The 27,565-nt window shown below is 39.9% G+C and overlaps 1 protein-coding gene across 3 annotated transcripts in view; it reads left to right on the plus strand.

Annotated features, from left to right (window-relative positions):
* The first annotated feature begins 19,410 nt into the window (after positions 1–19,410).
* LOC122560139 (sodium/potassium-transporting ATPase subunit beta-1-interacting protein 3-like) overlaps positions 19,411–27,565 on the plus strand; it is a 204,972-nt gene continuing 196,817 nt past the window's right edge. Inside the window, exons 1-2 of one of the 3 annotated variants that reach the window (XM_043710427.2) lie at positions 19,411–19,675; positions 19,784–19,864. In XM_043710427.2, the coding sequence (XP_043566362.1) occupies positions 19,862–19,864 (3 nt within the window). In that variant the 5' untranslated portion in view covers positions 19,411–19,675; positions 19,784–19,861. The remainder of the gene's footprint in view (positions 19,676–19,783; positions 19,865–27,565) is intronic. The other 2 variants (XM_043710429.2, XM_043710424.2) reach the window with 2 other exon arrangements.

A 27,565-nucleotide genomic window follows, 5' to 3' on the forward strand; every position in this document is an offset into this window, starting at 1 on the left:
AAGAAATAAAGTTGATAATTGTTACTTTAAATAGTTTTTCGCCACTCAAATTTTTACAGATTACTGCACGGGATAAATCTCTTCTGTGTTGCTGGTTTTAAATTAAGCAGGAGAATTTAACCCTAGGTAGGTAAATGAAGCAATCTTGACAAAATGCCCATCAATCTCTGATGTGGTATTTTTGAAACAGAAAAGAATTAAACGAGAATAAATGGGAATTAAAAAAAGCCCCATACATCACCAGCTACAAACACAAATGTGGCAATGGTACCCTACACAGCAGTGAATATCAACTGTGTGCAGATTCTGGTGACAGGGAATGTCAGGTTCACAGATGTGTCCTTGTCACCAATCCACCATCATTGCAGGACTTAGCAAATCGACTCTGGTAGAAGCCTGCAAGTGACTTCATTTAACACGGGGACCTTGGGCACCTTCATTTTGCATGTAATCTTTAAAGGTTGGTGGTTAGATATTTTATTTAGTCAGATATCAGTGACATGTTAAGTCATAATTACCAGGAGCAGTTTCTTCTGTCTTTGCTGTCAGCAAAATGCATAATGTTCTAACACTTGTGATGGGACAGAGGAGGTTTTGGGCAGTTGCATCTGTGATTGAGGATATCTCTTCAGCATATCCTCTGACCCACGTTTTCCTGGAACCCACCTCCAGCTGGATCATGAACTTTATGGTCAAAGAAATAAAACTCTCCATTTTGAAACTTGGAATGTTCGAGCATTCGTGGATGACTCTGGTCTGACCATCCAAAAAGAAGGACTGCAATCTTAATCATGCCACTTACCAAGACCCAAATTGACATTACTGCCTTTAGTGACAGCTGTCTTTCTGGGCAGGGGCAGGTGGAAAAACAGACAATGGGATATACCTTTTATTGAAATGGCAACACTGACAGTAACCCTCATATTCATGCAGATGATTTTGCCATTAGTAGCTGGACCTTGAATGCATTGTCAAACTCCCCAACTGCATAAATGAATGGCTCATAACACCTCCGGGAGAAAGTGAGGACTGCAGAAACATCCAAAGAGCAGGAGAATCAATGTTTCGGGCATGAGCCCTTCTTCAGGAAGGGCTGAAGAAGGGCTCATGCCCAAAACATCTGTGAACATTGGCGAGGGAAAGGCCAATACAGATGATGTCCTACTGATGACAAAGTGTGCTTAGGATTGCCTCTTTATAACCAACCTAGTCTTCTGCAAAAAGGACTGACATGAAACCACATAAAACATTCTAGATTAAAACATCAGCACATTCTGTATTGTGGTTTTTTTCAGTCAAAGTATTGAGTGACGTCAGTATTACTCAATCCATGCAGAGGACTGATACATACTGGTCAGATTATCTGAAAATGTGTTGCTGGAAAAGCACAGCAGGTCAGGCAGCATCCAAGGAGCAGGAGAATCGACGTTTCGGGCATGAGCCCTTCTTCAGATTATCTACTGAGCACAAAGACAATGCAACAACCAAAGGTAAGAGGAAGAACATCAAGGTTGCAGCCTTAAACGAGCTCACAACTAATATGGAAGATCTTCATGCACCCAGCGCAATTCACTGTGATCAAAATAAGTGAGTTGTACTGGATATCTGTGTCCAGATCATTGAGTTTGAGCATTGTCTGCACCAAGACTTGTTTGATAAAAATATTGCAGAGATGTGTTACCTCCGGAAAGAGAAGCAAGCAGCACCTTTTGCCTGTCAGACTACGCAAGGTTGCAATTCAAGAAGACAGCATTCCAATCGCTCAAAGCAGACAGTCAAAGACTCATCCAGAACATGAAAAACAAGTGGTGCAAAGAGAAAGCTTGAAACATCCAACAGTAAACTGTCCACTACAATGTGTAAGGCTTTATGAAATTCCAGGGCTATTTATAGACCATGGCCAAATGGATGAATCCCCTTTGCTTGCTTGATGGGTATCTCACTCTCTTAGGCTTGCAATGCTGGAAAAATATTCCAACAATTCTTCACCTGTGAATTCACAGTGACAGTTGTTATTCCCCATTTTGTGTCCAATTATGCTGCAGTGGAATCTGTGGGTGAACCACCATTGATAGGGGAGCTGCAATAAGGAATCAAACTGATGGAATACAACAAAGCCTTCAGTCCTGATGGTTTTCCAGCTGAGATCTTTAAAAAATGCCATTTACATCAGAATTCCATGTACTCATTCTAGGGATTTTGGAGGAAAAATAGTTATTCCCCAACTTCAGAATTATGTCAATTTGGATTATCTTCAAGAATGGAGATAAACTATGCTGACAAAACTATTGAGGCATATCCCTGCTGTCCATAGAGCAAGGCAAATGTTGACATAGATTCTCCAGACTTGCCTACTTTCTGTGGCTAAGGAAATCCTGCAAGGTACACAATGTGGCTTTAAACCTTTCAGAGGAACCTACATTATGACCTTTGTTGCTGGGCAAATATAATAACATTTTTGAAAACAAGACTATGAACACTTCATGGCACTTATTGATGATCAATGCATTTGATAAATCTCCTGTCTCTGCAGACTCTACTGCAGAGATTACATTGTCCAAGAAAATCCATCACAACCTTGCCAATGCCTTGTAAAAATTTGACTACAACCTTCAAAACGAGATCTGAAATAAATGCCTACATATTCTGGACTAGTGTCAAAGAAGACTGTGTAAGGAATCATTCAAAATGGTGACAATCCTGTCTATCGAGCTGCATCAAGCTTCAAGTCCAGTTGCTTTAAAGATGAGACAGGGCAGCAGCGGGGAACAAAATAAAAGGAAGCAAATTTTGCATTTGAGATACTGCTACCTTGTGATTTGAGGTTCAGGAATCAGTCTATTCAGTCACATGAAGATCCACAGCAGAATCTCAAAACTCTGTGTAAATGTCATCTTGGAATCAAAGGACAGACTTTGGTATGAATATACATTCCTGTGCATTGACAATGCTATTTGGCCACTTTTATGCAATGACACACTTATCAATGAATGGAAAGAAATATCAGAAATCAATTTACCAAATATGAAAGAGAAAAATTAAAAATGGTTAGTATCTACATCCTTATCCAACCTCTGTGGTTTCTCAATCTCACACTGATGTGTGATTCTTAATTGTTTTAAAGCATTCTACAAGGCATTTGGTTGCAACAAGAAGCTATAGAAAAAATATGTTCTGCAGTGATCTAAGAATGTGACCATAACTTTCTCGGGTCAGTGAGAGTTGGGATAATAGATGTCCATCTTTCCTGTGATCTTTCTCACAACGCGAGAATGATTACATTGAGAAATACCTTTAGGGATACAAGTAAACATTTTGTGTTCCTGAATTTAAGTTGCTGAGATCAAAAGATATTGGTGCTCGAGTTGAGAATTGAAGGATAAGATAGGATTAAAACTAGACCATTCAAACTACATACCTGGAAAATTCACCGTGGGAAGTCTAAGCACAAATAGAATCAAATTGTGTGGAATTTGAAAACCAGTTGTCAGAAATCATAGCTTCATATGATCCATAAGCTGCAATAGGGATACCCCTCACTAGGATTCAGTATTCATTGGTAGCTAGTTGAAAACTTTGTCTTCTGCCAGTTAAAAGAACAACAAACAAAATGGTTACTCCTGGAAAGCCAAGAGACGTTTTGGTCCAGTAATGAATGAACATCTGTTAAAGTGTGAGAACAAGTTCAGGCAAGCAGAAATGTACAGTTGAGGTTGATCTGGCTTCTATTCAAGGAAGAGACTGATTTGTCAAACTTTCCTGATGGGTTCTAATGCTGGAGGGATTGGACACCTGTGATGAAAAAGAAGTAGTGAAGGCTAGGAAATTAGAAACTCTTAAAATGATGAAAAATGTTGGAAGTGGCATGGATGTAGGTGGGAGGGGATTGAAATAACAAAAATAAATCACTTTTCTATTTACTCATTCTCTAGAGCAGCAGTTATCGATGAATTTAGTTTCTGCATTTACACCCTCAAGATTTTTTTTTCTTTTTTACTTATCACATTACCATCTCCCTTTGCCTCACATAATCACCCCTTCTGTCATTTGATTACTTCTACCTTACACTCAATTACAGACATAATCTCTTTTCCATTACGCATCCATCCACAGATTTCTCAGCCTCAGTACTTGCTTGAAGACCTGTTTTACATCAAGCGTTTTTCTATTCTGATCATCTATCTGAAACATTAACTGCCTTTCTCTGTTACACAGTATGACCTGGCAAGTATTTCCAGCATTTTGTGTTTTCATTGGCCTGGTATTTGCTTAGGTTAGCTAGCATTGTTTAGTTCATGCTAAAGAGTGTATTATTAGATTCAGCTCTTTTGGACCAATGCATAGAAAAATGTAGAAGTTACATTAAAAAAACAGAATATATAGTCCAACCAAGCCATGTCAACATTTGCAATAAAGTTTTAAGCACATTTAACTGTCCTGTTCCATTATCCAGTGATCTCCAATTCCTTAAGTATCTGTGTAATAGATTTTGTTTTGCTTCGTTGTAAATATTTTGCATTTAATCTTGAATCCATGTCTTGAGCCTTTCATTCAAGACTCATCAACCACTGGAAACTGTCTACTTTCATCAACCCTGCCCTGCCCTGTTATAATAATAAACAATTACAATTACATTTCCCTCAAGGATTGAATGAAAAGAACATGGTTTTCAAGTCATGCTTTACATTTGTATCATCATATGTCAGGCCGTATCTTCATGAATCTACATTATGATATCTGCAAAGCTGCAATATTATTCTTATTATAGGAAGTCCAATACTGTACACAATATTCTCACTGAGGTTTTAATGAGGTTTGTGCAATTTTATTATTATCTAACAAATTTTATGTTTCAAACAGCTTGAGATGAATTCAAGTATCCATCAGTTTTGCTAGGTCTTTGTCAATCTGAAGGGCCGCATTTAATATTCACTGATCCTGTGCCCTCAAATTCCCCTGCATTTCTTTAGCATTAGATCTTCTTCCATTTAGAATAAATTATTGCTGATTTTTCATCTTCAGTAGAATATAACCACGTGAATTCCACCTGTCACTTTTAGTCTGTTGCCTTATTCATGTTCCTCTGCAGTTTCCTGTTGTTTTACCAAAAATAAAACGATAGATTTAATCTGCGCCATCTAAAATCACCTCCTCTAGGGCAATATCCAAAAGAATATTGCCCTTAATTCCAAACTGTTTGTTCAATTTTTCTAACCAATTTTTATTCCTAATTCATTAACTTTAATTCTTCTCCAGTAATCTCTCATATCATACCCCACATAGAACATAGAACATAGTCAAAAAAACTTCATGGAGATTAATACACACTATAACATTTTTCATGCAGATAAAAAAATTCACAATTATAGTCTAACAGATCTATTATAGTCTAACAGATCTATTTGGAGGCATTAGTTTTTGAAGTGCTGCTCCTTCATCAGGTGGTTGTGAAGCAGGACCATAAAACACAGAATTTATCACAAAAGATCTTTTGCTATAAATTCTGTGTCTTATGGTGCTGCTTCACAACCAGCTGATGAAGCAGCAGCACTTTAAAAGCTAGTGCGTCCAAATAAATCTGTTGGACTATAACCTGGTGTGTGGTTTTTAACTTTGTCCACCCCAGTCCAACACCAGTACCTCCAAATCTTTTTTCATATATATTAAGTTGGTTATCTCTTCAAAGCTTTTAAGCTTTATGAAGTATGATCATCTCTTTTGAACAATGCTGGCTATTTCAAACTATCTTCGCTTTATCTAGATAATTGACCGTTACAATTAAAAATACTCAACATTCTCTTTACCACGCTAAACTAAATGTTTTGGACTAGCTTTGTTATCCTTTTCAAATATGGCTCTTTTGTTGGTTACTCTTCACACATCTGTTATATTTGTTCGTTCAATTAACCCCTGAACTCTAACCTATAGGGCTTCCGCATTTCCTCCCTCAACTCTTTCAGTGTTCTACAATGTACTTCAGCAGGTTAAGTAATTTGTCTTCTTTCTATTTATTTAATGTATCAGTTTTTTAAAACAAATCCAAATCCACCAGAACTTTGTTCATCACAAACAGTTCAAAACTTACCTCCTTCCTTTTTTAGCCAGGAAAAATGTGAAGCGTCTTTTAGATATTTCTCTCATTTTTGATCATTCTCACATTGACAACTATCTAAATTAATGGGTCCCATCTAACTTTTAAAGTTCTCTTTTACTGATATGTTTGTAAAATCCTTTAGGTTTTTGATACCTTTGTGAATATCTTTACCTCTTTGTACTAAGCACGTATGCTTTGTATTCTGGTTGTTTTGTAACTATCTATCTCTGATTTATTATCTGTAAGTATAAAGATGATTCAACCCTCTCAGCTGAACAGAAACCAGACAGTTGGGTCATTAAAATGTCCCTTACTTACTTGCATGCACATTACCCAGATTTCACTGATGAAGTTTCTGGTCTCTGGATAATTGAAGATCGGAATATCTGGCAAATTCCCATCAGAATGCTTCAGGAAGGCTTGGTCACTGATCCCATGGGAATTGCCCAGAAAGTTTTAACTACTAATGAGCAATTATTCCATATCCTGAACCCTCCAAAAAAAGTCTCCAACTATGAGTTAGGGACAGACACACAAGCGTTCCAATTTATTATCTGGATAGTCACCCCAGGATATGTTAGCAGAGTTAAAATGGATGACACCCAACCAAAGCTAAGAGAGTTAATTTAAATATGTCAAAGTCTGAAAACATCATTGGGTCCTGACTTCAAATCTAACTTACAGCTTTACCTGCCAGTCCAACAGAAAAGAGAAGGGGGGAAATGGTATATTTTTAAATTTCCTTTTACTTAGTTTTATGGAGCTAGGGGAGCAACAATGTCACCACACGTCACATCATCACTATTTCAAGTACAAACTGATACGGTCTGGAGACTTTCAGTGATTTAAAAAAGAAGAAACACAGAATGAGGGATTTTTCACAGATTATGGAAAAGGCAGTGGTGTTGGCTGAAGACTGTCTACTTGCTGAAGAATGAGACATAGCATGACAGAGGTCCCTCCTCAGCTGTTTTGTGAAACTGAGGAAATGGAAAATATTTCAGTAGCATACCCAGGTGGATAAGTCACTTGTGAGATGCAGGCAGTTGATGCACTGTTAGGAAATATTATGCAAAAGATTTTCTGTCCTACAGACTACCGCAAGCAGCATACAACACCAGCATCATATGAAAGCGAGACCACAGGCACACATATGGTAAGCATAGTTGTAGTGTCTGTTGCAACTGCACTTACTGATGTTGTTCAGTATTTGGAGGCAGAATGTGAAGTACAAGGGGATGTGGGATGTGTGTTTGTGTAGGAGCATTAAAGCCCCAAAAATGGCATCCAGTCAGTTACCTAACATGACCATACACTCTTCCAAATATAATCTGGGAGGGTTTGCAGGAAAGTGGGGAACCCTTGTGGAGCTGTCAGGCAAATAATTAAAATGCTCAAAAGAGGCAATTAACTCAGAATTTATCTCAGCATTTGGACTTTATGGGTCAGTGGAAAGGTTTTCTGAATTGCGTGGAGCTTGCCAGGTCCTACCGGGCAAGAGTACATTGCAGGGAGTGTTACATCAGTGAAACTGACAGACTTTAAATGGTGAAACTGAATAATTGCAGTCACCCCGAGGTGAAAGGCTGCTGATCAGAGCACTTCTCTAAGAGTATGCATTTACTGTGTGACATAATTTTTCCAAAGGTTTGGAAGTCAGTTTATTTGTCTTGCACTTTACTCACCATGATCTGCATTTTCTTCTGTCATCCTTTATTATAGTGTGGAAACAACACATGCAAAAGTCCTTCGGACTCTGATAAGGAACAAGAAAAGCAGCAACACCAACGGAGTAGAGTCCCTAGTTCTCATTTCCATTCTGTTATTCTTGAAGCTGCAGGAATTAATGTACAATTCAAATCTAATATCTATTACAGTCCCTTGGACTAGAAATCCTTCCTTTGAGTGGTATGGTGTATTTTCCTGCCTGTCTTCTAATTTATTGGGGAACCTCAAACCTGTATTGTAGAGCCATGGCAAAAAGACTTATCTGAACAAATAGGTTTATAATCCAGACTTGTCCATCCAACTCTGTGTGCCCATTATGATAAAACTTGTTTCTATGTTCCAAAATTGTCTTTTTGATCTAGCTATAGTTAGAGTTATTCACCAGTGAAAGGACAATAGTATGTTAATCACATCTCCTATGTTTCCAGGAGCTTCCAAATATATCTAAACTTTGGTATTTTACTATGAATAATAATGTAAACAATATCATAAAATGAGCATTTTATATTAATGATGATAACATAGATGCATGGAGTCATGCAGCATGGAAACACAATCTTTGGTCCAACCAGTCCATGCCGAACATAATCCCAAACCAAATTAATCCCACCTTCATGCTCCTGGCCCATATCCCTCCAAACCTTTCCTATTCACGTACTTATCCAAATGTCTTTTAAATGTTGTAACTGTACCCATATCCATCACTTCCTCAAGAAGTTCATTCCACACATGAGCCACCCTCTGTGTAAAAAAAATGACCCCTATGTCTTTATTAAATCTCTCTCCTCTCACCTTAAAAATGTGCCCCTCGTCTTGAAGTCCCCCAACCTAGGTAAAAGACAACTACCAGTAACTCTATCGATATCACTCATTATTTTATAAACTTCTATAAGGTCACCTCTCAACCTCCCATGCTTCAGTGAAAAAAGTCCCAGCCTGTCCAGCTTTCCTTCCTAAAACTGGGCAACCAGAACTGGACACAGTATTCCAGAAGAGACCTCACTAATGTCCTGTACAACCTCATCATGACTTCCGAACTCCTATACTCAAAGGACTGAGCAATGAAGGCAAGTGTGCTAAGCACCTTTTAAAACACCCTGACTACATGTGATGCAAACGTCAAGGAATTATGTACCTGAACCCTTAGGTCCCTCTGTTCTACAGGGCTTGAGCTATAGGGAGAGGATGAATAGGCTGCGGCTGTTTTCCTTGGAGCATCGGAGGCTGAGGAGTGACCTTACAGAGGTTTATAAAATCATGAGGAGTATGGACAGAGTAAATAGACAAAGTCTTTTCTCCAGGTTGGGGGAGTCCAGAACTACAGGACACAGGCTTAGGGTGAGAGGAGAAAGGTTTGAAAAGGAGCTAAGGGACAACTTTTTCATGCAAAGAGTGGTGCATGTATAGAATGTGCTGCCAGAAGAAGTAGTGGAGGCTGATACAATTACAACATTTAAAAGGCATCTCAATGGATACTTGAATAGGAAAGGTTTAGAGGGATATGGGTCAAGTGCTGGAAAGTGGGATAGATTAATTTAGGATATCTAGTCTGCATGGATGACTTGGACTGAAGAGTCTGTTTCCATGCTGTACATCTCTGTGACTCCAAGACTATAACAAGGCCCTACATTAATTGTATAAGTCCAACCCTTGTTTGATGTACCAAAACGCAATACCTGACATTACATATATGACTTTACAATGGGAATAGGTCTCCTAACCTGAATCTAACATGGGTATATAAACCACATTAACTTCCAGGTTTGTTTTGCCTCAAATAACAACCGTCAAAACAAAGAGATATTTAAAAACAAATATATATATTAAGAATACCACCCATCTCCTGCTGGTTTTACTGAGTTGACAATAGCTATACGTCTTAACTGAAAACCTCATTAATTTACCAATCTAGAGAAATATCTAATCGGGAGATTAATTAAAGAAATAACTTACTTGCATACAGCAGCACCTTGGCCCTGGTTGAGCAATCATTGACAAATGAATGATGCATGTTGTTCCTTACACTTTTTATTTTGCAGTTACTTGCAGTAATTAGAGACACAAAACAGTGTGGTGCCCTCTACAAGTGATGTTGAATCTGAGAGAAAAGCAGGCAACATTGTGTCTTGTTATTCAGTAAAGTTGAAAAATCATTACTGAGTCAAGCAGAGTTTAAAAAGGAAACATACCTTCGAATATTTAATTCAATGCCAAATCAAATAGAGAAAGTGGAACAAAGGAGGAAAAGAAAGGGAAGGGATGGAAGGAAAAGATCGTAAACTAAACATTTCACTTTAATTGTTGAAAATCTCCAACATTCATTAAAAGTTGAATGAATGAGATTCCATATATGTAAACATTAACTTCCAGTGTCAGAGAGGTTGATTGGTAGTAATTAAAACTTCCCACATGTTTAAAGCTCACTTACAATTGAACACTATTTTTTGGCATGATTGGGGTACATTTAGTGGCCGAGTACAGCAACTTCACAATCTTTCCATCCTTGAATGTCTTATCCCTCACAAAATATCCCTTGCAGTAAACAAGACATCCCAGTCACAAACTACCTGATTTCCATGTTTATCTGCACTTATATGGTCACTTGGTGTTGGTATCTGATTAATTCCTCAATAACAATGAAAGATTTTAGTCTGGATTTAGTGACAAAATAATGGTATGACTACTTCTTCTGCAGAATGTGCTGAAGTGTTTCACTAATAGAGGTATTTCTGCAGTTAGCCACATCATGAATAAAAAATAGTCTCTAACTTCAGGATGCATTTCGTTACCACTTCCCCACAGGAAGTACCTGAATAACAGCCATAAATAATCAGGCGAGATTAACAGCTAAAACATATACATATCATCAACACTTCAAATATTATCAAAATTCTATTTGTTGAAAGAATTTAAACACTCAGTTGGTCGTTAAGAAATGTATTCATTAAGATGTATTAATGAATGGAGTTAAGAGATTGGTATTTGTCATCATGCAGTTTGATGCACTGTAGCCATGAAGTCCACAAAATAAAGTTGGAGTTTGTTTTATTTAACTGCGTACACAAATACAAACCTCCAGTTCCATGTTCTGTGCTGCAGAACATTCACTTTTCTGGAGATAGGCTGTCCATAATCTGTTGGTAGAATAATATAGCAACAACTTTTTAAATACTGAATGTATAATGCTTGAAAAATGCATCACAAATAACTATTTTACTGCAGTGCATAATCGAGATACAGGCTTATTGTAGGGACCAGCTTACTCTGTTGAGTCATCAATATCTTGTCGTTTGCATGTGGGTGAATTCCTTTTTGTATGTGTACTGAACATATTGGATGTACAATTAATAACAGCTGTCACATTCAATAGCCAAAATTCTTAACCAGCCAGTAAATATGTTGCTCTGCTGCTTCACTTATAAATTAAAGTATGCTTCACCACCTGCACTGACAGCATGACCAAAATCTACCTGGCATTTAGATAAAAAAGCAAGATGGGTTTCTTCAGCTGGATATCGTACCATCTGTTCTGCAGCTTAATTGGGTAACAGGAAGGACAAAAAGTATGCAAAAAATAGTTTAAAGGTTGTTGGGTTTTGTATTTGTGTGCACAGTTAAATAAAACAATTTGTAACTTTAGTTTGAATTCTTCACAACAGTGAATGGGACTGCACTATGACAGTTCCTTAGCTCCTTTGTATGGGAGTACATCTTAATAAATCCATTTCTTAACTTCCAATTAAATGTTTAGATCTATTTTTGAAAAGTAGAGTTTAGATGATGTTTAAAGTGTTGATATGTGTATCGGATTGGAAGTCAATTGCTCAGAATGAAAAGGAACAGATTTTCTAAATAGCATAGCAAAAGTAGGAAGTTGTTACTGATCACGGAAAACTACAAGAATAATATAACTATGATTATTTTTTAAAATCTTGCAATATGTCTCACTCTGACTAACATTTTAACATTTTGAAATTTATCCACATATCATCCATACACTTATTAGAACAATTAAGTGTTGATTTATACCAAGCGGTTCAGAGTCTTTACTTAATACAATTGTGTAAGAAACCAAGAACCATTAAATAGATAAAAGGATCATTATTTTTGGAAACTGTGAGAAGGAGTCCTTACAATGGTGTTATTGTATAAGTGAAAGAGAATGCTTATCAGTCCAAATCCCAGGCGAAAGAGATCTTACGTTATATGTTTTAATCTCCATGTTAATCTGCATTTGCAGATGTTGCAATTTCATGGGAACGCAATGCTGTCCCTGAATAAGTAGTTATTGCTCAATAGGGAATGATGTTAACTTTCTTTGCTTGGCAAAAAGAGGGCCATAGCAGAATTAAAATGATAGCGGTGGATTTATTACACCAATCCTCCACACTTATCATCCAGTGCATGTCACTCATGGAGTTTTCATGCCCAGGTAAAGCAAGTGCTTGAATCACATAGTTGCTTATGAATGTTTGCAAATATGTTTCCTATGAAATGTATAGTGCTCCAAAACAATTTTGATGGCTTTTAAGGTGGATTGTATGCTAGCAACACTCTGTTTTGCAATATCTGGGACATCTGATATTGTGAAAAACAATAAAACTAAAGCTGTAATTGCTATTAAACAGTGTCAAGTGTGTTTAGTTTTGTGCTAAAAATGCCAGAGGGAAATGTTGAGCCCCTAAACAAAAACACACATTCCAACCTGAAGGTGTTTAGTTGATTTGAAATTGGATTTTGGGCCTCCCTTGCCATTTCTTTGCATGAACTGCTAGCACCTGTTATGCTTCTATAACACTAAAATTAATATTTTAATAATATCCTACTGACAACAGCATAACGGTGAGCATGTGAAGGGGGTTGAAGTAGCATTGGGCATGGACTAATTATAAGAAGAGTGGAGGCACTGCTTAGACTGAGGGTGAAAGCTGAGGGGAGGGAGGTTCACCATTTCAGTCAAACCTAACTAACCTCTGCAATCTACGCATGAAAGTAGCACAGACCTATCTTAGGAAGCTGAGGATGCTTGCAAACCAGCCTTTGACAAATGCAGTGGCACCTGCTTGAGCACTTTAGACACCAAAGGATAAAGGGAGCAGATACATGGGAGCAACACCACCTGCAAGAGTTTTTACAAGCCATTCACCATCCCAACTTGGAAATGTATCACAGTTCCTTCAGTGTCAATGAGTTGCTATCCTAGAAAACTCCCCCGAATGCGATTGTGGGTGTACCTATATCAAATGGACTGCAATAGTTCAAGAAGGCAAATCATTTTAAGACCACCATTTTAAAGGCAACTAGGATCAGGCAATAAATGCTGGCCCAACTAGTGATGCTCATATTCTGTGTATGAATGAATTAAAAAGAAATATAACATTTATTACCAAACATTATTCTTTTTGCTTTTGTTTTCCAAAGAAACAATAAGATGCAACAAGGACCAATTTCTACTCTCACTTTTATTTGGTAAATTTAATCATTCAATTTAAGAAAGGAAGCAGGGAGCAAAACAAAATTGTATAGATCATCAAACCTATTTCCCAATGCAATTTATTTTATAGTGGTTACTATCAATTCTACGTGATTTCTAGTGGGAGACAACCCAAATGCAGGCAAGATTTTCAAAAAGACCGCTTTATTAAATTTATCCCAATTCCCAAAGACAATCATCAACAGTGTGTTATTAGTCCACATACACTATTCAACTCTGATCAGCTGTAGCCAACAGAAGATTATAGAGATGAAAGTGGTAATTATCCATGCTGTGTGACTCTATAATTTTAATGCTTACTTTGGACTTCAGCTTTATACAATGGTGAACATGTCCTGAAGGAAAGAGGGAAGGGAAAATTGTTGAATAGGTTGCAACTGGTCTTCAACAAAAATTACTAACCTTCTATTTTCACATTTTGATGAGTTTGCCCATACATGGTAGTGTGGTCTGCTCAAGCACCTTAGAAAACAAGTGCATTAATTTACTACATGATATATTCTCTTTTCAGCCAGCATTCTCTGGAGTATTAACTATTGCTGTCACTCACTGAGGATCATTGATTGTTGGTTTCCATTGGTGAGGGATAATGAAAACTATTTTTCTCACCACAGACTGTAGATGTTATTACTATTTCAGATGAAGCGTCTAAAAAACTATTCATTATTAAAGCATCATAGAATCCCTAACTGCGGAAAGAGGTCTTTCAGCCCATTCAGCCTGCTCTGACTCTCCAAGAGCATCCCACCCAATCCAGCCCTTTCTCCATCCCCATAACTATGCATTTACCATGACTAATCCACCTAGCCTGCACATCCCTGGACTATTATTTATACTACATTATTGATATATATACAGAATGCAAAAGTTTCTAATATACATTCGATTATAATTTATTTTACTGCTTAGTAACTTTTTTACATAAATTTTTAATTTAAAATTAAATATTTTTGTTAAGGAACATGCTTTGTGTGCAGGGGAAGGATTAATGATGTCAAAGTTATTAATATAAGCTTTCCTCAATGTACTGAACAGAAAACATTCTAATGATTCCAAAATATTATTTGAAAGATCAGACAAATCTTGAAATTAAAGAGCAATAAGTTAATGTGAGAATGTCTACTTGATTAAAAATGGTCTTCCTACTAATTTATTAAAAACATTAAGCCATTTGCTTTAGACAGGTTAACACCTCCAATAAATTGGCAGAGACAGGAATTTCGGATGAGCATATTGGCTAGTAAACCAGATTTAATTTCAGTGCCAGAGTATTTAGTGCCAATTTTGTTTCCTATCTCGTTCAATTGACATTGTCACTAAGGGAGTGATGGAAGAACTGGGAAAATATTTTCATGCAAAGGATTGTGGAGCAAGGACATTTTATCAGGGATAGTGCATGATGCAGGAAGCATATGCGTATGATGGGCCCCAGCTATACTGCCATGTTAGCTAGCAATTAGTTACAATTGTGTTTAGCTTCAAGTCTAGTTTACTGTTCAGTCAACATTTATACTCAAACTACTAAAAACATAACAAACTAAAACCCATATTTAACTTAACTCTAACCATCAATTGCTTATTTTAAATACTTCTCTGTGTCTCTCAAGTTCCATCTTTTGCACCAGTTGTGATATCAGTATTTATGTATAAACATTGCACAGGTCATTTTAATTAATGAGTGGATAGTAGAGTATCTTAATTCAGACAAACAATAAAAGCTTGCATTTATTTCTTGTCTTTATAGTGTAGTGACATTTTTACTTTTAAAGGAAGATATTCATTTTGCAATTTAGATAAGGCAAAGATTCCAAAGTAAGTCTGATATGTAGCAAAACTTATGCATGTGACACACAGTGCACATGTAATTTTGTGAAGTTGATAATTTAATGTGAAAAAATGATTGGGGAATAAACTCTGACCATGTCTTGTATCAGTTTATTTGTATAGCATAATAGGAAAGGAGATTGCTGCAGCATGCTTAAGAAGTCATTAATTTTGAATGGCCACAATAAAATGAGGTAAAAACAATGACTGCAGATGCTGGAAACCAGATTCTGAATTAGTGGTGCTGGAAGAGCACAGCAGTTCAGGCAGCATCCAAGGAATAGCGAAATCGATGTTTCGGGCAAAAGCCCTTCATCAGGAATAAAGGCAGAGAGCCTGAAGCATAGAGAGATAAGCTAGAGGAGGGTGGAGGTGGGGAGAAAGTAGCATAGAGTACAATAGGTGAGTGGGGGAGGGGATGAAGGTGATAGGTAAGGGAGGAGAGGGTGGAGTGGATACATGGAAAAGGAGATAGGCAGGTAGGACAAGTCCGGACAAGTCATGGGCACAGTGCTAAGCTGGAAGTTTGGAACTAGGGTGAGGTGGGGGAAGGGGAAATGAGGAAACTGTTGAAGTCCACATTGATGCCCTGGGGTTGAAGTGTTCCAAGGCGGAAGATGAGGCGTTCTTCCTCCAGGCGTCTGGTGGTGAGGGAGCGGCGGTGAAGGAGGCCCAGGACCTCCATGTCCTCGGCAGAGTGGGAGGGGGAGTTGAAATGTTGGGCCACGGGGTGGTGTGGTTGATTGGTGAGGGTGTCCCGGAGATGTTCCCTAAAGCGCTCTGCTAGGAGGCGCCCTGTCTCCCCAATGTAGAGGAGACTGCATCGGGAGCAATAGATACAATAAATGATATTAGTGGATGTGCAGGTAAAACTTTGATGGATGTGGAAGGCTCCTTTAGGGCCTTGGATAAAGATGAGGGAGGAGGTGTGGGCACAGGCTTTACAGTTCCTGCCGTGGCAGGGGAAGGTGCCAGGATGGGAGGGTGGGTTGTAGAGGGGCGAGGACCTGACCAGGTAGTCACGGAGGGAACGGTCTTTGCGGAAGGCGGAAAGGAGTGGGTAGGGAAATATATCCCTGGTGGTGGGGTCTTTTTGGAGGTTGCGGAAATGTCGGCGGATGATTTGGTTTATGCGAAGGTTGGTAGGGTGGAAGGTGAGCACAAGGGGCGTTCTGTCCTTTTTACGCTTGGAGGGGTGGGGTCTGAGGGCGGAGGTGCGGGATGTGGACGAGATGCGTTGGAGGGCATCTTTAACTACGTGGAAAGGGAAATTGCGGTCTCTAAAGAAGGAGGCCATCTGGTGTGTTCTGTGGTGGAACTGGTCCTCCTGGGAGCAGATACGGCGTAGGCGGAGGAATTGGGAATATGGGATGGCATTTTTGGAAGAGGTAGGGTGGGAAGAGGTGTAATCCAGGTAGATGTGGGAGTCGGTGGGTTTGTAAAAAATGTCAGTGTCAAGTCGGTCGTCATTAATGGAGATGGAGAGGTCCAGGAAGGGGAGGGAGGTGTCAGAGATGGTCCAGGTAAATTTAAGGTCAGCGTGGAATGTGTTGGTGAAGTTGATGAATTGCTCAACCTCCTCGCGGGAGCACGAAGTGGCGCCAATGCAGTCATCAATGTAGCAGAGGAAGAGGTGGGGAGTGGTGCCGGTGTAACCCCAATGCGGTTCCCTAAAGCGCTAGCAGAGTGCTTTAGGGAACATCTCCGGGACACCCGAACCAATCAACCACACCGCCCCGTGGCCCAACATTTCAACTCCCCCTCCCACTCTGCCGAGGACATGGAGGTCCTGGGCCTCCTTCACTGCCGCTCCCTCACCACCAGACGCCTGGAGGAAGAACGCCTCATCTTCCGCCTTGGAACACTTCAACCCCATGGCACCAATGTGGACTTCAACAGTTTCCTCATTTCCCCTTCCCCCACCTCACCCTCATTCCAAACTTCCAGCTCAGCACCGTGCCCATGACTTGTTGGACTTGTCCTACCTGCCTCTCCACCCTCTCCTCCCTGACCTGTCACCTTCATCCCCTCCCCCACTCACCTATTGTACTCTATGCTACTTTCTCCCCACCCCTCACCCTCCTCTAGCTTATCTCTCCACATTCAGGCTCTCTGCCTTTATTCCTGATGAAGGGCTTTTGCCCGAAACATCGATTTCGCTATTCCTTGGATGCTGCCTGAACTGCTGTGCTCTTCCAGCACCACTAATCCACAATAAAATGACATCTGTGCAGCATTTTAGTTTTCCTTTATTTGAAGGGACATAGACACCAAATAAATATACCATCCCTCCAATTATTCTCTCAAATTAACATGCCTGGCAATCAATGAATGCTAAAAAGCTGCTGAACAGAAGGCAAGTTTCTATTGCCCACTTCATCAAGCCTGACACTAGTCAGTGACAGAGAAGTAAATAAGCCATCAAATTCTACAGAGCTGTAGAATTTTCAGGGGTTTCAAATTGACTGCATATATATGGCTATTAATTTAGGATTGGTTCATCCATAGGCAGAATTAAAGTCTGTATCCCCAAAAATTTGAATATAATTTTATTTTGAAGTGTTCTGCTCATCTGGGGATGGATGGGGGAGGACTAACCCTTCTGGTTTCTGTTCCAGCGCTCCCTCCTGGGGGCATATCAGTTGTGAGCACCTTGTATATGTGCTAGAGAGGGCGCACAACTGGCACAATAGTAAAGGGCATTCACCTTGATCCCATGAGCTATGGCAGTGCCAGTGGCAATCATGTGGAGTAGGGGACTATCAGCATTTATGTCTCCTGATAGATTTATGGGCTCTCCATATTTGTTATGGTGTTAGGCTGGTGTTACAAGGATGTCTTTCTTATTTTCAAGTTGATGTATAATTGACTTCAACAAACCCTGCAAAACATACACTAATGCTTCTTCTTCGAGAAGGAATTTCTTCACCCAGAGGGTTGTAAATCTATGGAATTCCCTGCCCAGTGAAGTAGTTGCCACTACTTCAGTAAACATTTTTAAAACTAAAAATAAAGGAATTAAGGGATACAATGAGAGTGTGGGTAAATGCCTGTCCTCGGATTTTGCCTGTCCTCGGATGCTGCCTGAATTGCTGTGCTCTTCCAGCACCACTAATCCAGAATGTGGGTAAATGGAGTTGAGTCCACAAAAAGATCAGCCATGATCTTATTGAATGGCGTAGCAGCCTTGAAGGGCCACATGGCCTACTCCTGCTCCTAGTTCTCTTGTTCTATGTTCTTAGGTCTACACGGTGCACCACATAAGAAAAGGCAATTGTTGCAAAACCATGAGAGTCATTCCTGGGCTGAATTATTACACATTACTCTATGTAGGATCATTGAGTAATGAAAGCCACCAGGGGGCCTCATGAGTATACTTTAAAATCCCTATTGTTAAAATATTTTTGGAAGGATAATCAAAGCAGCATCTCAGAAATCTTCAAATTTGGAGAAGCTGTGAAGCAGGATTCTTCAATGTTCAGAACGTACAAATGAGGAAAAGTACTTTTGCTTTAAATGCATTTGCCCTCTCGGGCAACGGTTGCTACGGTGACCATTGTCATGAGGAATAATAGGGAAGTAATGCAGAACACTGGAACTTTGTAAATCATGAATTTACATATGTCGAAAGTTTTAAAAAGTATAAAAGAAAATCCTCTGATATCTAAAGCAGGAAGATGCTGCAAAACAAAACCCACATTTGCACACTGAAGCTTTGGTGAATGTTAAATTTGAAACCTCTTCAGGCTGTATTTGGTAACTCAACAATTTTTCTATCCTTCAAACGAGTTTCTGAAACGATTTGGTCAAAACTCTATGCTGCATACATGACCAAAGGGAGCCTTTCAAGGAACATGCGTCGCGATTGGAATTAAATCAATCATTGCAGAAACATCCTGGCAAATGCAGGAAGCCTCTGTCACTGGCAATACTACAATTCACTACAATTCCACTCCAGTTACCTTGACATTTAGATTTGCTGGATCAAATTGAAGCGAAATACTTCCTGAGCTGGTTAGAATTCAAGAGTTGAGAAAGCATATTCCTTTATTTCAGGTGACGTGGGTTGAGAAAAGTTTGGATTTTTTTAAGTGAGGTGGTGAAATCAGGATAAGCTGGGGTCGGGGCGGGGGGCTCTGACACCAAACTTGGATTGATATCGATAGTAACGGAGTTTCTAGTGATCTCATCTTTCTCCAGGAGATTGTTGTCTTTAACTGTACAACATCCGTCCGTTAGTGACCCTCCCTCTCTCCCTCCCTCCCTCTCAGCCTGGCACATTGATTGAACTGAACTTTCTAATCCACAAGCGCTCCCTCCACTGAAAGCACCTTCCAGCCCAGCACTGAAAACTGTTCACGTTGTATTTATCTCCCCATTTTCGTTATGCTGCCGGACCAGCCTCGCTGACTGCTCTGTGTATCAACAACAAAGAGTTTTTTTTGTTCGTTATTTCATCCCCGTTGTCCTATTATTTGAGGATGAGCTGTTGTACGGGGCGGTGTACCCTCATCTTCCTATGTGTCCTTCAGCTGGTGAGTGTAAAATCATTCTAAAAAAAAATCAACGTGGAGCATTGTCTCCTTGAGTAGGTTTGTCTTAGTCGGTAGATTGTTTTAATATTTTTCTGATTTATTTGTCAGAACTTTCAGACAATCGATTGTCGGGTCAATGTACTTAATGCAGTTTCTTTCAACATCGCGATGAAATTGCAGTAACTCATGGTAAGGTACAAAAGCGGGTTGGAAAACAGCAGAAAGGTTTATTCATGCCTGCATATAAAAGTCTGAGTATCCCAGTGGGAAGCGTTGTGTTACCAGTGCCTTTGCAATACGATATATAGAGCCCTGTGTATCATGCCGTGGGTCAATGCAATGCAGCGGGTTATTGTGGCACAGCCAGTTGGGATTAGTGCTGCCTTGTGTCTCCCGGGTTTGTCCGGGAGATCTGGCGCTTCTATCGAGCTGGTTGTTTCTCTCTTTTGTTCCGGCGAACCGAAAGGGGTGACGCAAGGATCCTTTTCAGCGAGAGAGGCAATAACAAAACCCGTTGGCAAGGCCGTGTCCGACTTTGTTTTGAAAGATCAACGGCTTGGTATTTCAAATTCGTGCAGTTCACTGAACTGACATGGCAGGATACGTTCAGAGTGCAGCCCGGTGTACGGCAAGGTGTCTTCCTGGTCAGCGGCTCAGACTTTGCCATTTGTCATTTCAGGCAGCGTGAGATAACACGCGGTTCCATGCGTTTGGTACCAGGACTTTAATCACTGTTGCAAAGAGAGTTCATTCCTGCATTTACCTTCCCCCAACAACCACCCAAGAAGCATTTCAAACCCCACCTCGCACAATATCACGGTTCGCTCCCAGCGTTTCAAACCATCTGTAGCCACTTGGCCTTCCCAGGTTAATTTCACATCTTCAAAACTAGCCAACGCTTTGAAGTGAGAATGTCATTCAATGGTCGGCTCATTGACATTGAGCGATCTCAAAGCAAAACTGATCACAAGGGGGTGATGAGAGAAATTGAAGAACTGGAAGTGAAAACCCTCTTGTTTAGTTACAGTGTCTGTGGACAGAAAGGGCTTTGAACTGTTTTCCAAAGGGTCCTGCTCCCTGCTGTAAGGGCAGTGTCCTGGGAGAGACACATATTGGAAAGCGAGGGAGTCTTTGAGAAGAAGAGGCAACATGAGACACTTTGATTTGTGCCCTAAATATACCAACATTCTCAGAAATATTTGTTCATAATGCAACACTGAACTTGAATTCTCACTTGGAGAAACCATAAAGATGGTTGCTGTAGAAAATGAAAATGTCACACCAATGTGCTGTGAGGTAAAAACACAACGTGCTGGAGAAACTCAGTAGGTTTGGCAGCATCTGTGGAGAGAGATAAAGAAGAGTCCATTTGGACTGAAAATATTCACTCTGCTTCTCTCTCCACGGATGCTGAAAGATCTGCTGAGTTTCTTCAGCATTTTCTGTTTTTCTTTCAGATTTCCAGCATCCACACATTACTTTTATTAGAATGCACAGTGAAGATTTAATTTGTCCTGCCTAGAGGAAACTTTACACCTGGTGCTGGCCTTGACCTGGAAGTGCTTGATGCTACCAGTGGGTTCAAAAACTGGAAGTTGTTTTGATTTTTAGCAGTAACTTGTTTTTAACTATTTGAACATTAAGAGATATTCTTGTTAAGTTCATAAGATATAGAAGAAGAATGAGGCCATTCAGCCCATTGAATCTGCTCCACTATTTGATCATAACTGATATGCTTCTCGCCTCCATTCTCCTGCTATCTCTCTGTATCCCTTCACCCCATTACCAATTAAAAATCTGTCTAACTGATTTACTCACTACCACAGCATCGACCACACTTTGGAGTAGTGAATTCCACAAATTACAGACCAAACCAATTCATGAATATATTCTGCACATCATCCTTGTATGTTCAATAAATGCCATATTCAGCAAAGAAATGTGTTGGAATTTAGTCATACTTCAAGGATATATGTACATATTATCTAGAGTCTATAACTAAATTAATATTTAGCTAACTTTGTTAAACATATAATTTTATTGGGTAGTGTTGTAGTACAGACATCTTGAACACTTTCCTCATGTAAAACATCTACTCTGCAGAAGACATTAGTTGCTACATTAAAATAAAAATAAGAATGCACAACCCCAAAACATTTTGGTCATGAAATTAAGGCTGGAGCTGGATGACCATTTAATGTGTTTGAAATTCCTGTGAACAAAATTAAGTTATATTGTTTATTATTTAGCATATTATTTGTTTCTTGATGTTTAGCAAGGCACATTAAAGGATTAAAAATGAATTTCATTAGCAGAAGAACATGTCTTTTAATATATTAGAAATTTTATTAATTTTGTCTTAGCTTTAGCACTTCCTATTAAATGATTAAATCAATTTCAGTTCAACTTCAGTCATCTTTTAGGATTTGTTTAAATATTAATTTTATTGATCTTTTCTGAACTTGACAGTTGCCCTGTGCTTAAATAAAGGCAATGTTCAGGAATGCTGGAGATTTAAATAAAAATCAAAAATGCTGGAGAAACTCAGTTGGTCTGACAGCAACTGTGGAGAGAGAAAGAGAATTATCATTTTGAGTTCATTATGACTCTTCAGAACATTGCAACGTTAGCCAAACCTGACTATTTTGCCATGTCCTAATATTCCAGGATTGTTGAGCCCTATAATATTTTCTGAAAACTTAATTGTCAGTATCCTGTGATCTGGCAGCCTACTCTCATCAATAGTGATATAACACATAATATTCGGGCATAAGCCCTTCTTCCTGAAGAAGGGCTTATGCCCGAAACGTCGATTCTCCTGTTCCCTGGATGCTGCCTGACCTGCTGCGCTTTTCCAGCAACACATTTCCAGCAATAAAATTACATGACCAGAAATTGCATTTTGATTTTAATTAACGGACTGATTTTAGTGGAAATGGCAGGTTGGCAGTCCCGTTCTCTATGTCAGTGTCTCAGTCTGTGTTGAGAGCCAAGCCTCATTATGAACATCACAAAATCTGTCCAGTGTGTGTAATCCACCCACTCCAGACAGATGCAACATTTGGTAATCTCAGTGGTAAGAATTATGGGATAAGAATGTATATAAAAGTGCTCATGGTTATGATTGATGTACTTGGGAGGTGGCGTTGTTAGGTATTTTGTAGGATTCTGAAGAAATGCTCCTTTTCTACCTGTCCTCTGCCTCAGCAGTCACTTGACCTCAGATGTTCAGAAGGCTATTAAAATGATATATTTTGAAGGATCGAATGTAAAGCAACAAGTTCTCTGTTACAATTTTATGTCCATTACTACTTGACTTCCAGGGGTAAGGGGTCTGGATTGAGAACTAAAATTGGTTGCTGTAAGTTGCAAAACTATTTGTTATTATAAATCATTTTCAGGTTATTAATGGCAGAAAGTAAAATGGGCAATATCCCATATTCCAGTAAAAGATAGCCCTCACTGACCATTCACATATATTTGTCAGTATTTGCAGTCAATAAATGTTTGCCTTCAGTCTGGTGAAATATGTAGTTTGATACTGATAAATGTGCAACCATGTGTAAGTAAGCAGAGGATATCTAGGGCATCTCTGGGATTTGCAGTGGGAAGGAAGAGAAAGCAACTATGTCAGAATAATTTGGGGCAGGCACTTCACTATGGTTAAGCCCATGACCAAAGAGGGTTCTTCAATATAAATTGTAAGTTGATTTATCTTCAGAGTGTAGTCTTTCGTAAATCCTTCCAAGTCTTTGAAGTGACTGTGATGCTCAGTGATGAAATAACAAAAGCATAACATTGTGCACTATAAATATTGTGGTATGGCACAGTGAACATGCATTTCAGCATACATCATTGTCAAAAACATAACACATCATACAGGCAAAGTTAAATCTCACTATTTCAAACTATAGCACTTGGGTGACTATTGATGTAATTAAGATATATGGTTTCAAGAAATGTGGATGGTATTTACTGAAGTTGATGGGGGTCTTGGACTGAGTTCTGCCAGAACTCCACCCATTAGAGGCCCAGGATCATTGTGGATCCAGGCCACAGGTGGGTGATGGCTGAGAGGAATCATGGGGAATAACAGGGTGAGGTTGGCAGCAAGATGGTTCAGAGCAGTTCTCCCCTCTCCAGGGCATCAATGTGGACTTCAACAGTTTCCTCATTTCCCCTTCCCTCACTTCACCCCAGTTCCAAACTTCCAGCTCAGCACTGTCCCCATGACTTGTCCTACCTGCCTATCTTCTTTTCCACCTATCCACTACCCCCTCCCCCCACCGACCTATCACCTTCATCCCCTCCCCCACTCACCTATTGTACTCTATGCTTCTTTCTCCCCACCCCCTCCTCTAGCTTATCTCTCCACCCTTCAGGCTCTCTGCCTGTATTCCTGATGAAGGGCTTTTGCCCGAAACGTCAATTTTACTGCTCCTTGGATGCTGCCTGAACTGCTGTGTTCTTCCAGCACCACTAATCCAGAACCTCCCCTCTCCATTGCTGAGCCTCATCTTTCTGTTGCCAGGTTCCTCGATCAGGCCGAGTGCCTTTGAATGAGAGACTCCCAGGAAGTCTCCAATAACTCAGAGAGGGCTTGTGTCATGGGCTCCCAGCTTAGAGACTGCCCTGTCTGCCTCTGGGTGAATATCAGCAGGAATGGGCTGAGGACCTTAACAGGATAATTGATGGCAGGGTGAGAAGGCTATTTGCTGAATGTAAATGTATTGATAAATACTTTTTTGTTGCATGTTGTATTTGTACTTTTACTAATCTTTTATAAATTATGACCTGTTTTAGAAACCAAATGCTATTAGAATAATGAGTCTTCTTAAAAGAAAGGTCTTGATTGTTATGGGCTGAAATCATGTGGCTTATGATTAAACAGTTTACTATGTTTTCTGCTGTGTCTTTTCACTGAGAACAGATCAATAATAGATCCTTTCTCTCAGTGGTATATTGTCTAAGTGTAGGCTGTAGCCTTATTCTAATTAAACAGAACAATAGGTGCACTTGCTTCAACCACATCACTGAGTTAACACCATGTAAATACCTTGTAAATGACTCTTGCAACTGTCAGAATGATTCTTTCACACTGCCCTTACTTATGCAATCCTAGAAAACCAATTTAACGAAACAGCGGAAAAGCTTGGGTTCATACAGCATCTATCATAACTTCAGGAAGTCCCAAATGGATTCACAATCAAAGAATTTCTTTGGCTGTGAAATTACAATTGTAATTTAATTTTAATATTTATGTATATATTTTATTCATGGTTATCATACATCTAATGATGAGGGAAACATAGCGTTAGCATTAACATCTTTCACTGCAAAATCATGGGATATTGGAAGTATTGGCAAGGGCACCCCTAATTACCTTTGCGAAGTTGGTGGAGAACCACTTTTATGAACCACTAGAGTTCATATGCTGTAAGCATACCCATAGTGCTGAGAGGTAGGGAGTTTTCCTAGATTTTGACCCAGAGATGATGCAGTAATGTGGATAAATTTTCAACAAGATGTTGTGCGAAATGGAGGAAAACTTGCAGTTGGCAGTGCACCCATCTATCTGCTGCCTTTGCCCTCCTAGATGATAAAGATTATCATTTTAATAGGTCAAAGGAGCCTGTGAGGCTAGTTGCAGTGTGTCCTTTAGATGTTACACTGCCATTGCGTACATGGTGAAGGGAATAAATGTGATTGTATTGTCTTAGATTAGATTACATTACAGTGTGGAAACAGGCCCTTCGGCCCAACAAGTCCACACCGACCCGCCGAAGCGCAACCCACCCATACCCCTACATTTACTCCTTACCTAACACTACGGGCAGTTTAGCATGGCCAATTCACCTGACTTGCACATCTTTGGACTGTGGGAGGAAACCGGAGCACCCGTAGGAAACCCACACAGACACGGGGAGAACATGCAAACTCCACACAGTCAGTCGCCTGAGGCGGAAAATGAACCCGGGTCTCTGGCGCTGTGAGGCAGCAGTGCTAACCACTGTGCTACTGTGCCGTCTTGGCTACTGGTGAGCCCTTGAGTGCTTTTTGAGCTGTGTTCATTCAAAGAAAATGGAGCATATTCCACCAGACTCTTGACTTGTACCTTGTAAATGGTGGAAAGGCTTGGGAGAGTCAGGAGATGATGTAGAATTCCTTGCCTCTGACCTTATCTTGCAGGGACATTACGGTCAGTGTAATTTAGTTTTCTGGTCAATGTTGAGTTGTAGGATGTTGATGCTAGGGAATCAGGAAATCTGTCATTGAATGTCAAAGGGATGATGGGCTGAGTTAGACTCACACAGAATGAAAATTGTCATTGCCTGGTGGCACTTGCTTGCCATGTATCAGCCCAAGTCCAAATAATGCCAAGCCCTTGATTCATATAGGCATGGACTGCTTCATTTTCTGAGGAGCTGTTTTAAGCACGTATGATAAACGTAAGGTGTGACTCCTTGAAGAATTGACAAAAAACAAGGAAGTAACCAATAATATACAACGTTCTCCTGTTTAGGGGTGGAATTTCTTCTTCTTAATCTTCCTGTGGGCGGCACGGTGGCACAGTGGTTAGCACTGTTGCCTCACAGCGCCAGAGCCCCGTGTTCAATTCCCGCCTCAGGCGACTGACTGTGTGGAGTTTGCACGTTCTCCCCGTGTCTGCGTGGGTTTCCTCCGGGTGCTCCGGTTTCCTCCGACAGTCCAAAGATGTGCAGGTGAGGTGAATTGGCCATGTTAAATTGCCCGTAGTGTTAGGTAAGGGGTAAATGTAGGGGTATGGGTGGGTTGCGCTTCGGCGGGTCGGTGTGGACTTGTTGGGCTGAAGGGCCTGTTTCCACACTGTAATGTAATCTAATCATAAACACAGCGCAACCATTGCATCTTAACTAAGAATGACAAGACCATGGCAGATTATAACTTTAACTGGTGGCAGTAAATAGACAGTCTAAGATCATAAGAAACTTAAGGAAAATAAGTTGGTGTTATGGTCCGAATGCCCACTTCCACTATTTGATAAAACCATGGCTGATCTTTTATTTCCCAGCCCTAATGTACATCTACTAGTTGGTTGTTAACTTGAAATACGTCTTGGTCAAATTTTCTTCCTATTATCTTCATTGGAATTCTACAACCGATCACTTTTCATCACTTCTGAATGAAATAACTCCACAGAGGCTGAAATCCCATTACCAAGTCACCCTTTGTTCACACAAGAACAGTCTTTGGCTCTAGTACTACCTCTTCAGAGACAATTCTCAGAGTGCCAAAATCTTTGACACTCAGCCAGGCCTTCCTGATTAGACCAGATTGACAATTCCAATCAGGGAACTCATATTCTATACTGGATGACCTCATTACAATCTCTCTGAGTCCAAGGACATAGTCCAGTCCTTTTTCTTGGAGAGCCTCCTGGGGTGTTTTAGCATCGGGTCAGATTCCTCTGACTTGGCTTCAACATAGATGGTATGCTACGCTAAGGAGCTCACCCTTGTGTCAGGAGCACCTCGGTAGAATTTTACTCTCTTCTTCCAGTGTCAAAGGCATTAAGGCAGATACTTCCATTGTGTCCATCTCTGATGGAGAGGACTCATCAATGCTTGACAGATGGGGTGAACTCATGGCAGCCTTTCTGATTGTTTTGAGGAGCAGAGCACATTTTGCTCCCACACTGTTTGGGTATTCGTGGCTTTTATATCGTCCACGTGCTTGTTCAGGACTGTCGTATTTACCATCACTTTATACGTCACTGCTCTGACCTTGCATCAACCATGCCTCTTATCCATGCAGGTCCATTTCCATGATTCTTACACCAAACTTTGTCGCCTGTATCAAACTGTCTGTCTCACTTCGCAGAGCGTTGAGTCCAGCATTGGCATACCTGAT

The sequence above is a fragment of the Chiloscyllium plagiosum genome, unplaced genomic scaffold, assembly GCF_037043375.1.
Source record: "Chiloscyllium plagiosum isolate Xiang-an unplaced genomic scaffold, Cpla_swu_hap1 HiC_scaffold_15, whole genome shotgun sequence".
In the NCBI taxonomy this organism is placed as follows: Eukaryota; Metazoa; Chordata; class Chondrichthyes; order Orectolobiformes; family Hemiscylliidae; genus Chiloscyllium; species Chiloscyllium plagiosum.